Source organism: Bubalus bubalis, chromosome 4 (assembly GCF_019923935.1).
Source record: "Bubalus bubalis isolate 160015118507 breed Murrah chromosome 4, NDDB_SH_1, whole genome shotgun sequence".
In the NCBI taxonomy this organism is placed as follows: Eukaryota; Metazoa; Chordata; class Mammalia; order Artiodactyla; family Bovidae; genus Bubalus; species Bubalus bubalis.
The window spans coordinates 118,664,218-118,677,604 of record NC_059160.1 but is presented as its reverse complement, the minus strand read 5'-3'; the positions used below and the strand labels follow the sequence as shown (position 1 = coordinate 118,677,604).

Genomic DNA, 13,387 nt, shown 5'->3' with positions numbered 1-13,387 from the left:
CACCTCAACCAAGAGTAGCCCCCACTCACTGAGACTAGAGAAAGGCCTGCATGCAGCAACAAAGACCCACCACCGCCAAAAATAAAGGTAAATCTTTTAAAAAAAGAAATAAAACTACAATTTGCAATACATAAATTTGTTTCACTTTGTTATGAAGAATCATAATAAGCAATAAGCTGATGTTCTAAATAATTTATAAACATTTATACTTACCTTCAAATACTGCAAACAACATGTCAGGATTAGTCTTTACATCTTGAACTGCTTGCCACGGCATTACAAATGGTTCTATGTTAACAATTCTTGAAGGATTGGCATTAGATGGATCATAAAATTTTGAAGGAAGGATGTTGAATTCAATAAGATGTATGTAGGCCAGCCATGCCAAACATCGATCACTTGTTTTAAGGTATTCAGCTACTCTTCCATCATTAGCCAATTTCAATGCATTCTAGGTAAAATGGAAAAATAATCTGAAGGTGTTTTTTAAAATATTCCTAATAAGATTCAACTGCAAAGGCAAAGAAGATTAGAAGTGTTTTATTTCTTTGGCATGATTCTTAAACAGATAAGTCCAATTTTTGATAGTCACCAATTTTTTAAATGAAAAAACTCTTTAGAGAGATCAGTAACAGATTAACATAGTTTTCACTATACTAAGGTTTATGACACAATTAATGAAAAAGTTAAATTTATTTATATATTTAAAGTGTCTTAATATTCAAAATCTAGTAAGAATAAAACTGACAAACAAAAAACCCCACCACACCCATATAGAAGATTTTCACTATGGACTAATCCCCTTAATGGTGTGAATCCCCAGAATATTGAAGTTTATTCTGGTGGGTACTCAACAAGTATTATTTTCATTTAAACCTCATAAATATTCTAAAGACTGTTCTAAAGATTTTGTCACTACTAAATAAGCAAAGGAGGAAACAGTCACAAACTTGCCCAAATTCACACAACTTACTAAAAAGTGGCAAAGATTTAGAATGTCATTAAATGCTGTAATAAATGCTTACCTGTAAAATTGCAAGTGCACTTTGGCATCTTCCAGTAAATATGTGCAGCTGAACTCTAAACAAAAGAGCCTCTAAAAGTTGAAAGGACAGAGTATCTGATGCTTCCCTCTTGGCTGCTCCCATGAGAAACTCCACCATTCTCTCACATACGTAATCTTTTTCTTCAAAGGTGCTTTCCAGATGCAGAAACTGTCCAAAGGGATTTCATATGATTAGTCCTGCTTCACAAGAATATCTAATACTACATATTTTTCACATTTCACTAAGAAATTGTCATATATTAAAAATTCAATTTCTGCAAAAAGGATAATTACAAATATGTATAAACCCGTCTTCCAGTACTAAGTTGGATACTGGAATCAGATGACAACTAAAACAACAGAGATATACTGTTAGAATTATCACTGAAGCCATTTCACCTTTGATTGAATCAATAGATAGATGGCAGCAAGACCACAGTGGATCTTCAAAAGCTCATGTGTTTATGACCACATACAATTTGCATTGCTCAGGTGTGTGACTGTATAAAAATTTAGAGAATAACATTCATGTAAGAAATACGTGACAAAAGAACTGCCAAGAATTAAGAAGTCCTTTAAAGACCAAACAACTTCAGGAAAAACCTGAGTTGATCAACAGCATTAATTTTTATATAAAGCTTCAGGTTAAACTCAAGCATTTCTCACTGTCTGAATCCGTTCACTGAGTTGGGGGAATAAGAAAGTGGCATGTTCATTCACTAAGGGTGTCTTGTCATCCAAGTCTGTCTGTTCTGAACTTCAGTTAGCAAGTAAATAACAGATCTGACAGCCATAGGCTTATATGAAGGCTTATCTGAGTCTAATAATTCCTGAGTTCAGCTAGTAAAACTTCATGTATCAATGAATATTTACAAGTGGATTAATTATAATTTTAAGCATAGGTAGGCAACATCCCATTTTCTCACAGAATGAAAAACTCTGTCACCAAATCTTTTTAATTTGGCAAGGTTCGATATTAGTATGATTTACAGATTATTTTCATAAGTAATGAGAACATAATAAAAAGCCCAAAATGTTTTTCGGCCTTCATGAAAATGTTACATAAGCATAAAAAGTTTTTTTAAATTATTTTCAGGTACTTAGCAAAAATTCACTTAATTTGTCCCAAATAAAATTGCTTATGAATAGGTAAGTGTGAAATGCTTTAAAATGTTTATCTTTTTTCATTACCAATAAAGTAAACAACAACAACAATAAAAAAACACCTCTTCACTAAATACTGACTTCTTTTTTAAGTTTAAATTAATCTGGACCCAGAGAAGTGGTTTTAAGGTTACTGGACAGTGAAAGTAAGCTTATTATTATATCTGTATGCTGACAAAACAAATAATCTATGAAGTTACACATCAATATTTAAGATGGCCTGAAGAATTATATGATAATGCGCACACACACACAACTTTATTGTTTCTACTCACAGTCCAAAAACTTTGATAATCAGGAGCATATTCAACAGCTGTTTCACACATTTCCTGTACCTCCTCCTTGGTTCCTCTTTTTGAGAACAATCTGAGATAATGGCACCAAATTTCTGGATTGTCTTTGTTGTTTTCCAAAGCTCGAGCCAGAACATTTAAAGCAGAATCCAAGGACTCTGAACACAGCCTACATATTTGAAAGAAAAGGAGGAGCATCTTTTTTAATGCCTGAAAATACTTTTTAAATCAGTCTAGTCTAATAAGTCAACTTTTAAATTCCATTTTCTATTAGAACCTATCAAGAAGCTAGAATTACCTATGATAAAGAGAAGTAGATTAAAATTTTATATCACATTTGTCCAAAAATGTCCTAATTTTCCCATAAAGCCAACAATTTCTTTTTAAGTGCATGTTCAATGTGCATTTACCAGATAAAAATATGGTGGTGTAAAGCCATTAGATCATCAACTTCAAATGTGCTTTCTGTCCATATTCAGCAATATGTCATGATTTACAGTGGTCTGGGAATGGGAAAAGTTAGACAATTCTCAAGGCCAGCTACTACCAGCACAAAATAATCAAGGCTTTCAATATAATAGTTCTTTTCAACAGTCAAGGGCTTGCTGTCTCTTGGAGAAGAAAATTGTCTCTTATGATCCTATTCATAAAATAATGTACAGTTTTTGGACCTTCATTTAGTAAATGAGTCAGAAAAGAAAACACTTTAACTTATCCCATTAACATGAAAATGACACACAAAGCAAGTTAAAAAGCACCATATTCAGGTATGTGTGACGTACTAGCATTTGTACTGCTGCCTTAAAAAAGTTTTTAGATAAAGCAGCCTTTAAAAAAAATAAACCTATTCCAAAATTATAGCAATAAATATTACTCCTGGTCATAAAAGATTATTTCTGCAATCCTATCAATAAGTAGGAGTCAGAAAACATAATTATGTAATAGGAGTTGTCATTTTTGAGATAAATTAATATTTATCTTATGTGAATATACATAATGTAACACTGACACAGAAAATCAGTCCACCAGAATTTAGAGGTTCTTAGACAACCTTTAAATCTCTAAATGATAATTAACATAAAATTTAACCTGTTACACTGTGACTTTACCAAAATTTTAATAAGAGACCACGATGACCTGACTTATTAAAAAATGCAATGATTAATTCTTGGACTGCTCAGAATTTACTGTTTTAACTGATACTACTTTGAAGTAGCCTACTTAAGTTAAAGATTGTAGCTAAATTATTACCCATACACTGAGCCATGCACATAACTCAAGATGTAATCTTAAACTTTTTCTAACAGCTTTTAAACAATTAAGTACTTTACGCTTTGTCAAAAAACAAAGGCTCCACCGATACTAGGAGGGAAACCTGATTACCAGAGAGGAAATAAACCTCAAACATAAAAATATAAAAGTGCAACAGCTTACACAAAGATTAGAAGGAGACCTACCCCTCATTTTGGTTCAAGTACTTGTATGCAAGCTTGAGCCAAAGTTGTACATGAGAAGGATTTTCTAGCACACTTGCTTCTAAATTAGCAATGTCATCAGTCTCATTTGTAAAGTATCTGACATCATCCGGAGTGACAACTGTATCCAGAGCTGGAACATTTATTCGGTTCTCTGGCTGGAAGGCTATAAGGAAAAGTAAGTTAGCCTCACAATTTCTCTAATCCACAGATCTAAGGAGCACATCTTCTAATCTACAAATAGTACATAATTATGAAAATCTGAGATTATAATGTAAGATGTGCTTGACAGTAAAGCACTCATTCATACATTACTTTGTTCACTCATTTAATTAATTCATTCTGTGAGCCTACTGTATGTCAGAAAACACAGACTCATCAAAGGTTAAACAAAATAGGATGCCTGTTCTCAAGGACATAGGCCAGGCAGTAGTTCTCAAATGGGAGCAGTCTCCCCACTCAAGTAGGTTTAGCAATATTTAAAGCCTTCACATTTACCAAAGGGTGATCCTTGCATTTACTGAACATGGGTCATGGAACAACATTCCTGCAATATAAGGGGTAGTCTTGCATAAGGAAGAACTAATTGCCTTAAACACCAAGCAGCATCACTGCTTTTTAAAAATGAAAAAATTTTAAAGGCTAGTAGATTATACCAAGGGGTTTCCCAGGTGGAGCTAGTGGTAAAGAACCCGCCTGCCAATGCAGGAGATGCAGGAAACACAGGTTCGATCCCTGAGTCGGAAAGATCCCCTGGAGGAGGAAATGGCATCCCACTCCAGTATTCTTGCCTGGAGAATTCCATGGACAGAAAAGCCTGGCAGGGGCTCTGTCCATGGGGACCCTGTCCATGGGGTCGCAAAGAGCCAGACACAACTGAACAATTGAGCATGCATTCACAGATTATATCAAAAGATTAGCAAAGTGTTAGACAAAGAAATGACACCACAATTTCATGATTCTGGATCTTAAATTACTTCTTACCATACTTAATTGGTCCTGTAGACTGTTCCTCATCACTACTGAAATTGTTCTCTGAAATAGGTTTTCTCCAAAACTTTGGCTTCCACTTTCTTTTATCTTTGTAGGTTGTAAATGGAGGTGCTAAAGTAGATAGAAGACTGTTAACAGAACTAGTCTTTTACAGTTCTGAAAAATAACTAAACAGTGCTCAATAAGAGCTAAATTTATTCTATCATGTTACTCAGAAACGATAAATGTATTTTTTATGTAATGCCAAAAATTTGTTCTCATAAACTATAAGGTCCTTTTGTGTGAGACAAAGATATATATACTTACTATGGCCTTTACTTTCATTGATATTGCTCACAAGGAGAACAGCCATCTGGTCCATTGACATTCGATCTTTGTTTACTCCAAAAAGTTTCTCAACATATTTTTCTGAAATTAGAACAATGTTATCTTCATAAAAAGTATAAAAACACAGATTACGGAGATGAGGCTAATTAAAGAGTATGAACAAAAGAATAGTTTAAAAATTAAAGGCACTAGTCAAAAACATCTATGACTTCTAAAGCGCAAGGCCTACATTATCTCAACTAATACAGCAAACCCTACCATATCATGCACCCCAATTTGGGTTGGAAAAAAAGTAAGCAACCTAAACAAGTGAAAATTAAGGTCCTTAATTAGGAATGATTAAACAGATTGTTTTGTTACAATCACTAAGAATTGTGATTATACTGAATTTAACAAAGATCAATTTCCTTACTTCCAAAAGACTTATTTGGCACTAAATCTGGGGAAAAGTTGAACAATATTTACACACAATGTCTGGCAGTAATCTACGCTTTCTACAATGTCAAACTGTATAAACTTCTTTTTTACTTCATTGTAGAATTTGAACCTACAGTCATCTCAACTTCCAATCCCCTCTATTTCTAAAAGGAGTAAAATAGAGTCTATTTTTAAATCTCAGTAAAAGTTCTAACAACCATGTTAACATACTCTTTTTAAACTGAAATAGTTAGATGAGCTCTGTGAAGAATTTCCTACAATAATGGAAATGTGCCACAACTGCACTGTCTTACTGGTAAGCTACCGACCACGACTAAGCTCAAGAGTGGCTACTAAGCACTTGAAATGTGGTTAGAGTGACTGAGGAAGTGAATTTTTATTTTAGTGACTACTGTACTCGACAGAGCAGATCTAGATGAGGTGTCATAGATAACTGTACTGAATTTTTATAGCTATTTAAAGATATCAACAACTGAATATAAAACATTTAAATTGCCTAAATTCAATTTTCATTTGGGAAACAAGAGGTCTTTAAAACCTGCTGCAGCAGCAATTTCTTCATCAGTGCTTCCTTCTGAACAACCAATCAAAGACAGATTATATGACAGAACATCCTGGAACAGCTGTTTTCGGCTAAGTGTATAGTCTTGTGTATGCTGCCTAAAATAAAATAACAACACAAAAAAGATAATCATGTATATATCAAAGCTAAATGACCAAGACTGGCTTTTAAATTATAAAATATTCACAAATAAAAACTACTCACCACTGACAATCATCATCATTACATGTTCCTGTTAAATCAAAACGGCAGAAACACTGATCCGGTTCGATCATATTACTGTATGATACTGAGCTTAGGGGAAGTTTTTCCTTGGTTCGATAGTATGGACTAAATCTAAGAAGAGAGGCACATTATGATGCTCCATTAACAGTCCTCAGCAAATTTTAAATTTTTTCATTTTTTTTCTTTCTCAATTAAAGTGTCTATACTTTGAGTTTACTATTTAATTACTTAATACTAAAATTAACTCTAGAAAACAACCAGAATATCAAGTCATAAGGACAAACTACTTCTACACTCAGGACATAAAACATCTGAAATAGAAAACAAAGAACAAAAATATCCTAGTGTTTTTAAAGTAGTGTTTTCTTACCACATAATAAAATGCTATATAACATTGGTATTTCTTCAACATATTACCAGCCACCCAAAAAACCAAAGAAAAAGTCTATACTACCTGGTAGGTGCTTTGCAATTTTATGATTAAATCATACCAATTTAACAGTTTCACAGATTCTAATAAAATCATATCAATTTAACAGTTACACAGCTTCTAAAGAGTCTCAAAAAAAAAAAAAAAAAAAAAAACCTGGCAAAGTTAATCATCTGAAAATGTCAAATCAATTTTATGAAAGCTAGCTAATGTATTCCTTAAAGTAATAGTATAATTAAAAAGCAAAATTAAAAATTCACATAAGAATCTCTCTCAGTTACTTTTCTTAAAATCCTTAACAGATAGTAATTCAGAATTCTTCACAATTCCATCAGTAGCCAGAAATTAGTATTTGATAAGAATTAATAAACCCAAGTGTAAGTTAACTCTTAGTTCCTGTTTGGTTCAAGTCCTACAACAAAGCACCTGAATTTTTTATCTCCTAAAATGACGAGCTTGTTTTTTGAGTGATTGTGATTCAATTTTTTCCCTGTCATCAAACATTAAAGATTAAGATATTATTAAGAACAAGGAGCAATCCTGAAACTCAAGCTTACTGAATCTTTCTTCTATACCTGTAAGATTTAAAGACTAGAAGGGGACTGTGGTAGGGTCTGAATGGACATGGCTTCACTTCTGTTGTTTTAGTCTGTGCTGTCACAAAATCCACATCCACAGAAATCTCCTGCAAAAGAAAACAGCAATTTCAAAAGGCAAATAAGGCTAGGGTGAATTCTAGATTTCATTAAGAATATGAAATGTTCGGTTACCTGACCATGCAAAACCTTGTCTGAAATGCCTGTGGTGGTTTTTAAAATCAGTTGTTTTAAGCTGTCAGCTTTTGAATATAATTTCTGCAATTCACCGATTTTTAACCCTAGAAAAAGTTCTGGTTTTTCTACTGTATTCTTAGTAGGTTTGTTTATACATTCTTTGTTAGGTGTATCAGTGTGCTTAAGGTTAGGTTTAGTAAAAGAATTGGATTCTAAGAAAGATCTTCTTCTTTCTCTATTTGAACCAGACAGAATCTCATCATCAACATCATTTTCTTCAGTGTCCAAACTTAATTTATCTTGAGTCAGATCATGAAGTGAGGGCTGAGGTAAAGAAAATTCAGGTTCTTCTTCCACAAGTGGAGCAATATTTTGTTGTTCCTTTGCTTTTAGGGCCCTGGCTTCTTTTAGTTTCTGAATTTTCAGGGCATATTCATATTCTAGCTTTTGTAACCGTCTTTTTTCCATAGCAATTAGTTCTGCTGAATGCCTTCTTGGACTTGATATTGGAGAATTGTCCAGTCTCATCATTTTGTTTGGCTGGGGGGAAAATGATATCAATATTTTATATTGCTATGATTTTATAAACAATTTTTGTTAAGATAATTGTGCTATCCCAACAATGCCAACATTATAAAACTAAGTCAATAACAAGAATAAACAGTTTAACAAAAGCCTCCAACAGATTTGCTAGTTAATTTGTGGTGTATAAAAAACAAACAATAAAAATAAAAAAATAAGCTTCCAAAACTGTGGATGTCATTTAAAAACAAAGTTTTAATCTTATTCTCTTTGAATATGCAGAGAAAAACCTTGAAGTTTTCATCCATCTCTTACCCCCAAAAGAATTATTAAAACCTTCTCCTTTTCAAACATAAAATATTTCTACCAACAACTTACTCCAAGGCGATCTTGTTCCAGTTTACGTTTTCCTATTTCTTTACTAGCCACTGCCTTTGCCCGAGCAAGTTCTTCTCCATACTTCAGAGTCAAAGCTTTCTTAATTGTAATGCGTTGTTGAACTCTGTGAATCTGAAATAAAGGGTAATTCTGAAAATGTAAATCTCAGAGGCAATACCTTCTTAAACATAATAGCTTTAGGGTATTCAACTGAAAATTTAAAATGTGCTAACATTATGTCTCAATGAAGAACAATATATAGGTTATATATTTTGATGGCTTTATTGTTTTACTAAAAATTTGGCCCATAAAAATGTGTAGTAAACATGAGACTACAATATTTGAATTAAAAAAGAACACTACCTGTTCCTGAAGTTTCTTCAAAAACATTCTGTTGACACTGAGAATTTTCTCTGTTGCCTGAAGCTGCTCTGTAAGTTTTGTAATTTTTGTTTCAGCATTTCGAACAGATTCTTTCTTCTTAGCTTCTTGCTGTACTAGATTCTTTAAAACAGATTCATCTTTCATCAAGAGAATCCTAATTGGGAAATAACAAAATTATTAATGTTTTTCTAAACTAGTGGACTAACGTTAATCATCAGAATAAAAAATTTACAAAGTAATAGCTCATTTTTAAAATTATGTTCATAATAGAGAGAGGTAAATATTTAAAAGGATAAATATTTTCATATTCATCAATCACCAAAGTGTTCAGATACACACTGCTAAATTTTATGAAAGCAACTAAGGGTTAATCTTTTCCTGGCTCCACCATTTGGTTTGTGGGATCTTAGTTCCACATCCACAGCAGGTATTGAACCTGCACCCTCAGGAATGAAAGCACAGAGTTCTAACCACTGGACCACCAGGGAATTTACAAGTCTGAGTAATGTGAATTATAGCTGAAAAGCCATCAACAGTAAATTTCAACATAGCCCTAAATAACTCCTGAAAAACCAGGACTTAAGACAGAAAATCCTTACGTCGGTTTCATTTATAATGTTCCTAATAAACACACAAATAAACATCTAATAAACATAAATAAGCACATTTAATTTTAACTTACAAGTGTGAACTTAAGAAGTATAAATCAGGACAGAAAGACAAATTTATGGATACAGATTTCCATCTTTTCAACTACTGAATATTATGCTAAAAAAAATAAAAAAGCATCTTTCCCAGAAAGATACCATATTTCAAATAGTCACAACAACTGACATCTAGAATGAATCATAAAGACAGAGGATATGTGATAAATATGTGATAAAGAGGATGGGGACTAGAAAGACAATTTTAAAAAATCTTTTCATTTATGAAAGTTATTAAAGAAACAGAATCTAAATGAATTTATTTTAATTTCCTTTAAAATATACATACCATACCATTTCCTTAAAGATTTATGGTCACCACAGTATTTCATCTATGAGCCTTAATACATCTTAATGTTACTGCATATAACACTCTGGATACGTCTTAAGGTTATTGCATATCATAGTTTTTATAATAACACAATATTTGACCATGTGTCTTACTGAACACATTAAGTAATGACTTATTCCGAACAATTAAGTCTACCTTTAACAATAAAAATATGCTTCCAATAAAAGGTATTTCTAAAAACATGCCAGAGGTTTTAAAGAAAATTCCAAAACAAAGAGTTTCATTTTAGCAATGAATAGGCCTTACATAAATCTAAAGAAAACTCTTCTGAAGTCTTGGTATTTTTGTTTAAATATTAATACTATTACTTTATGTACTGTAAATGGACAATTCCACAAAATGATAGCCTCTCTAGGTCTACCAAGTATGAAAGGATTAGTAATCATACAGTGTACTTATTATTGACACACAGCACAAAAATACATCCTTCTGATATAGAACATTTTGATACATGCAGTATAACCAGATAATGAGACTTACCTATGTTTTTTAAGCTTTGCTTCTGCATCTGTAACCTGCTTAGTAACCAATGCTATCCTGCCAATCCCGTCAATTTCTACATCAGAGTTTGCTGGGGATGATGAGCTTGTCTTCACTTGATCTGATTTAATTAATCGCTGTTTCTCACGACTGAAATAATCAATAAAGGTTGATAAATTATTCCCTGAAGAACTGAAATTATTTTTTAAAGATGTATTCTTTTTCATAAAATAATGTAAAAATATTAAGTGACTAACACTGACTAATAACAATGATGACCAATATGCATGCAAAGCTAATGGTGTAGTTCTCCTTATAACAGCATTTATCTATTTCTAGGCTGTCTGTATCTCAGCGCATTAGTGACTGAATTCAAGTTTATAGATGATCATCTGGCTCCACCTTCTGTGCAACTTATAAAAACATTAACTCTTCATCTTGGATAAAAGCATCATTTTCATTTCCCAATGCCAATAAACTCTATCCAGATTAAGTGTTGCAAACAGCACACACCTTTAAAGCAAACTACATAAAATGCTACTTACTTGGCAATCTCTTCCTTTAACAATCGATACTCAATCTTCTTTTCTTCAGGAAGAGCTTCAGGTGTTCGCATGGGATCATTCTCTTTTTCAGATTTTGGAGGTACTTTCGGTTTTGAAGCTTGCTAGAAAACGTTTGAAGTCAACCAGATCAAAAACTTTCATAACCCCAACTTAGATCTAAATTTTACATTATCCAGTACACATCTGTATATTAGAAATAAATATCTTCATCATTATTTTCTATTACTTTAAAAAAAAACAATGCTGGCCTTTAACCACCAATTAACTGTATAATCCACTAAGCAGTCAAGACCTGTGGTTTAAAAATAACTGAACCATTTCATATCTAAACAAACGCTGCAATTACAAATAGGGACAAAAGCTGTACTTAGATCACACACTTGAGTAAAACTATTTTCTGGTAATATAACACAACTGCAAACCAATAAATTTCCTTAGTACAGAGGACAATTATCCACACTATTTTACTATTTTGGAAGAAGGATTAGTCTGGAGACAAAGGGGGTTTTTAAATAGTTAAATCTATCTAAATTTACACACACTTCATTATATAAACTCAATCATACAAGTACAAAAAAAATTTCCAAAAATTCAATATATTAAAAAATCTAAACCTCCAAAGTCTAGTTTTTAGGAAAAACAAGCAAATTTTAGTAATTGTCAATAAATCTTTCGATATTTCATTACTGCACTTAATTACCTCAGCAGTTCGTCTTGCTTCTTTAATCATAGACTCCAATCCACCAAAAACACTATTAGTTGACTTGGACGCCTCTCCATCAGATTCACTATCATCAGAATCGTTTAGTGTTACGACCACTGATTTATGCTTTGGAAGCTGCAAAGCCAATATACTTGTTATTCTTGACAACAAATGTATCACTATCCTTTTCTTAGCTCTACCACACACAATTAGCTTCATGACAATGAACAAGTCACTTTATCTATATGAATTTAAATTCATAAAAATAATAGGTTTCAAGTAGACAGTCTATGGTTCCTTCTGTTTATATTGCATTAATTGACCAACTTTGTCCCACTCCACAGATACACCAAAACATAAAAGATTCTATATTTTACCTGATAGACCAAAAACTTAAAATATTCTATATACTAAAATGAAATATTCTAGATACTACTATCATCTTTTTCATTAAATTTTATTTTAACCAACTTTCTATAAAGAAACATAATGCAATCTAGACTAACCTTTTAAAGTCAGAGAAAAAATAGTAATTCCACATTATTACTAATAAAACTTCATGGCTTTCATGTGTATATAGAGGATATACAGAGGATATGTTTACCTAACAGAGGCAAGATTTCAACTTGGCTTTGCTTCATTTATTTTACGCATGCATGCATACTAAGTCGCTTCAGTCGTGTCTGACTCTGTGCGACCCCATGGACAGTAGCCCACCAGGATCCTCTGTCCATGGGATTCTCTAGGCAAGACTACTGGAGTGGGTTGACATTTCCTTCTCCACATTTATTTCAAAGTAATTAGAAAACAAAGTAGAAATAAAATGTCATTTCAATCTCCTTAACAGTGAAAAAAATCATAAATTCTTCCATTATAGTACAGTCATTAACTGAAAAAATATGAGCAAAGATAGAAAAAACTATATATATATATATATATATAATTTGCTAAAACTGACTTTAGAATAGATGAAAAATCTAAAAGGACCAATTTATATAAAACAAAAGTTGAGGAAATGGCAGGGGAAAGAATACCCCTCAGATGAAAATAATGCTTTCCCCAAAATATTATCATAAATTCCACCAGTTTACAAGTGAAAAAGCTGCTCCCATTTCACTATTAATAAATAAAAATAAGTGGACAGGGAGGCCTGGCGTGCTGCAATTCATGTGGTCGCAAAAAGTCGGACACAACTGAGCTACTGAACTGAACTGAACTGATGTTTGTATATAATAAACTAGAGGCAGGGAACAGGACAGCAAAACTGCATAAACTTTCTCACAAGATATTTAAGTAAGAGTAGGGACTAATTATTTTGTTTTTACCGAGATCACAGTTCGTGGAAGACGAGGTCCTCTGTGAAACTTTGGGTTTTGTATCCTAGGCTGAGACACTGTATTAATACTGACTATGGACAGATTGCTTCTTGGCATAGGCTGTGAATTGTTTAGAACTGGAGGTGAAGGTGGGTCACTATTACTGGATGTTTCCTAAAGAAGGAAGAGACAGATATGAAGCCATTTTAAATGAAATTCCTGTCATCTTTAAAGGTATTGAGCAAATTAGTTAACCG

General features: G+C 32.6%; 1 protein-coding gene across 5 annotated transcripts in view; it reads right to left on the bottom strand.

The window, feature by feature from the left end:
* Positions 1-13,387, bottom strand: part of ZFC3H1 (zinc finger C3H1-type containing) — a 52,622-nt gene that overhangs the window by 15,402 nt on the left and 23,833 nt on the right. For 4 of the 5 annotated variants that reach the window (XM_025284470.2, XM_044941943.1, XM_006062142.3 and 1 more), the window contains exons 9-24: positions 13,140-13,304; positions 11,812-11,949; positions 11,091-11,212; positions 10,546-10,695; positions 8,989-9,163; positions 8,626-8,757; positions 7,723-8,265; positions 7,528-7,637; positions 6,502-6,633; positions 6,274-6,395; positions 5,277-5,378; positions 4,962-5,081; positions 3,960-4,143; positions 2,485-2,671; positions 1,026-1,214; positions 214-451 (exon numbers count right to left, since the gene is read on the bottom strand). In XM_025284470.2, coding sequence (XP_025140255.2) covers positions 214-451; positions 1,026-1,214; positions 2,485-2,671; positions 3,960-4,143; positions 4,962-5,081; positions 5,277-5,378; positions 6,274-6,395; positions 6,502-6,633; positions 7,528-7,637; positions 7,723-8,265; positions 8,626-8,757; positions 8,989-9,163; positions 10,546-10,695; positions 11,091-11,212; positions 11,812-11,949; positions 13,140-13,304 — 2,809 coding nt within the window. The remainder of the gene's footprint in view (positions 1-213; positions 452-1,025; positions 1,215-2,484; positions 2,672-3,959; positions 4,144-4,961; positions 5,082-5,276; positions 5,379-6,273; positions 6,396-6,501; positions 6,634-7,527; positions 7,638-7,722; positions 8,266-8,625; positions 8,758-8,988; positions 9,164-10,545; positions 10,696-11,090; positions 11,213-11,811; positions 11,950-13,139; positions 13,305-13,387) is intronic. The other variant, XM_025284471.2, reaches the window with a different exon arrangement.